This window comes from Vombatus ursinus, unplaced genomic scaffold (assembly GCF_900497805.2).
Source record: "Vombatus ursinus unplaced genomic scaffold, bare-nosed wombat genome assembly UNPS02014932.1, whole genome shotgun sequence".
NCBI classification, from domain to species: Eukaryota; Metazoa; Chordata; class Mammalia; order Diprotodontia; family Vombatidae; genus Vombatus; species Vombatus ursinus.
Window position 1 is genome coordinate 2837744 of NW_020954710.1, and position 1156 is coordinate 2838899.

Consider the following 1156-nt stretch of genomic DNA (forward strand, 5'->3'; position numbering starts at 1 on the left):
AGAGAGAGAGAGAGAGAGAGAGAGAGAGAGAGAGAGAGAGAGAGAGATAGGAAGAGAGAGAGAGAGAGAGAGATAGGAAGAGGGAGAAGGAAAGGGAGAGGGAGAGGGAGTGTGTATGTGTGTAAGTGAGTGAGGAAGGAAAAAAAGTTGTTCTCCCCTTTCGTCAACTTTTCGTTAACTTTCGCTTTTCTCTCCCCTCCACCCCCTCGCCCTCCCCTTCACCCCCTCCCTCCCCGGCCATTCCCCCGCGTCTTGAGTTCAGCCGGCGGAACGCCTGACACTGGGAAGGTTTTTTTGGGGGGTTTATCGGGGGGACGACTAACCTTCGGGGACAACACAATCCCGGTGCCCCGGATCCTCGGCAGGGAACCAGGGCCGGGGGTGTGTGGGGAGACGAGCAAAGAAAGCAGAGAAAGAGGAAGAGAGACCCCCCCCCCAGCCCTCCCGGTCCACCCTTCTGCAGTCCCCACCAAGGTGGCCTGCGAGCTCGCAGCTCGCTGGGCTGCGGGGAGTACGCACAACACCCCCCTCCTCTAGAAGCCCCCCAGCCCCCTCCGCAGTGCCCCCCAGTCCAGCGCGGACGGTCGAGGGGGAGACCAGGCCGGGAGCGCGGGCCCGGAGCGCCGGGGGCGGAAGCGCGGAACGGTAGAGACCTACTTTTGGCTAGCTTTCTGGCCCTCGCCTTGGATCTCATGTTGTCGGCTGGCTGAATCCCTCTCCTCCTCCTTGACTCCCGAAGCTGCTACACGCTATCTTCATCTCCCCAGCATTGTCAATTCCGGACACCTTCGCACATGCGCACAGAGCCTTCAATCTGACACCCCTCGCCGGGGCCAAAAAAACTTTCCAATGTATTCACCATCATCACCATCACCATCATCACCATCATCATCATTGGCGGCGGAGGCGCTGAGTACGGGCTGGAGGTGGGATTGCTTTGGGGGGACATTTTCTTCTTTCTTTCTTTCTTTTGGGGGGGTGCTCTCCTCTTCCTCACCTCACTTGTCTCCCCCCCTTCCTCCTCCCTTCTTCCCCCTCCCCCTCCCCCTCTCCCTCCTTCGCAACCACCTCGGAGCCTCTCACGACTGGCCCTTTAAGAGAATATTCCGTCCTCTCTCCGCGCTCCTGCCCCCGGCCGGCCCCACAGCCTGGACGC

General features: G+C 60.3%; 1 protein-coding gene across 1 annotated transcript in view; it reads right to left on the reverse strand.

Moving 5' to 3' along the window:
- LOC114029436 (PR domain zinc finger protein 16-like) overlaps window positions 1-984 on the reverse strand; it is a 217676-nt gene extending 216692 nt beyond the window's left edge. The window contains exon 1 of the mRNA XM_027843876.1: window positions 658-984. Within this exon, the coding sequence (XP_027699677.1) occupies window positions 658-694 (37 nt within the window). The 5' untranslated portion in view covers window positions 695-984. The remainder of the gene's footprint in view (window positions 1-657) is intronic.
- Window positions 985-1156: the final 172 nt, after the last annotated feature.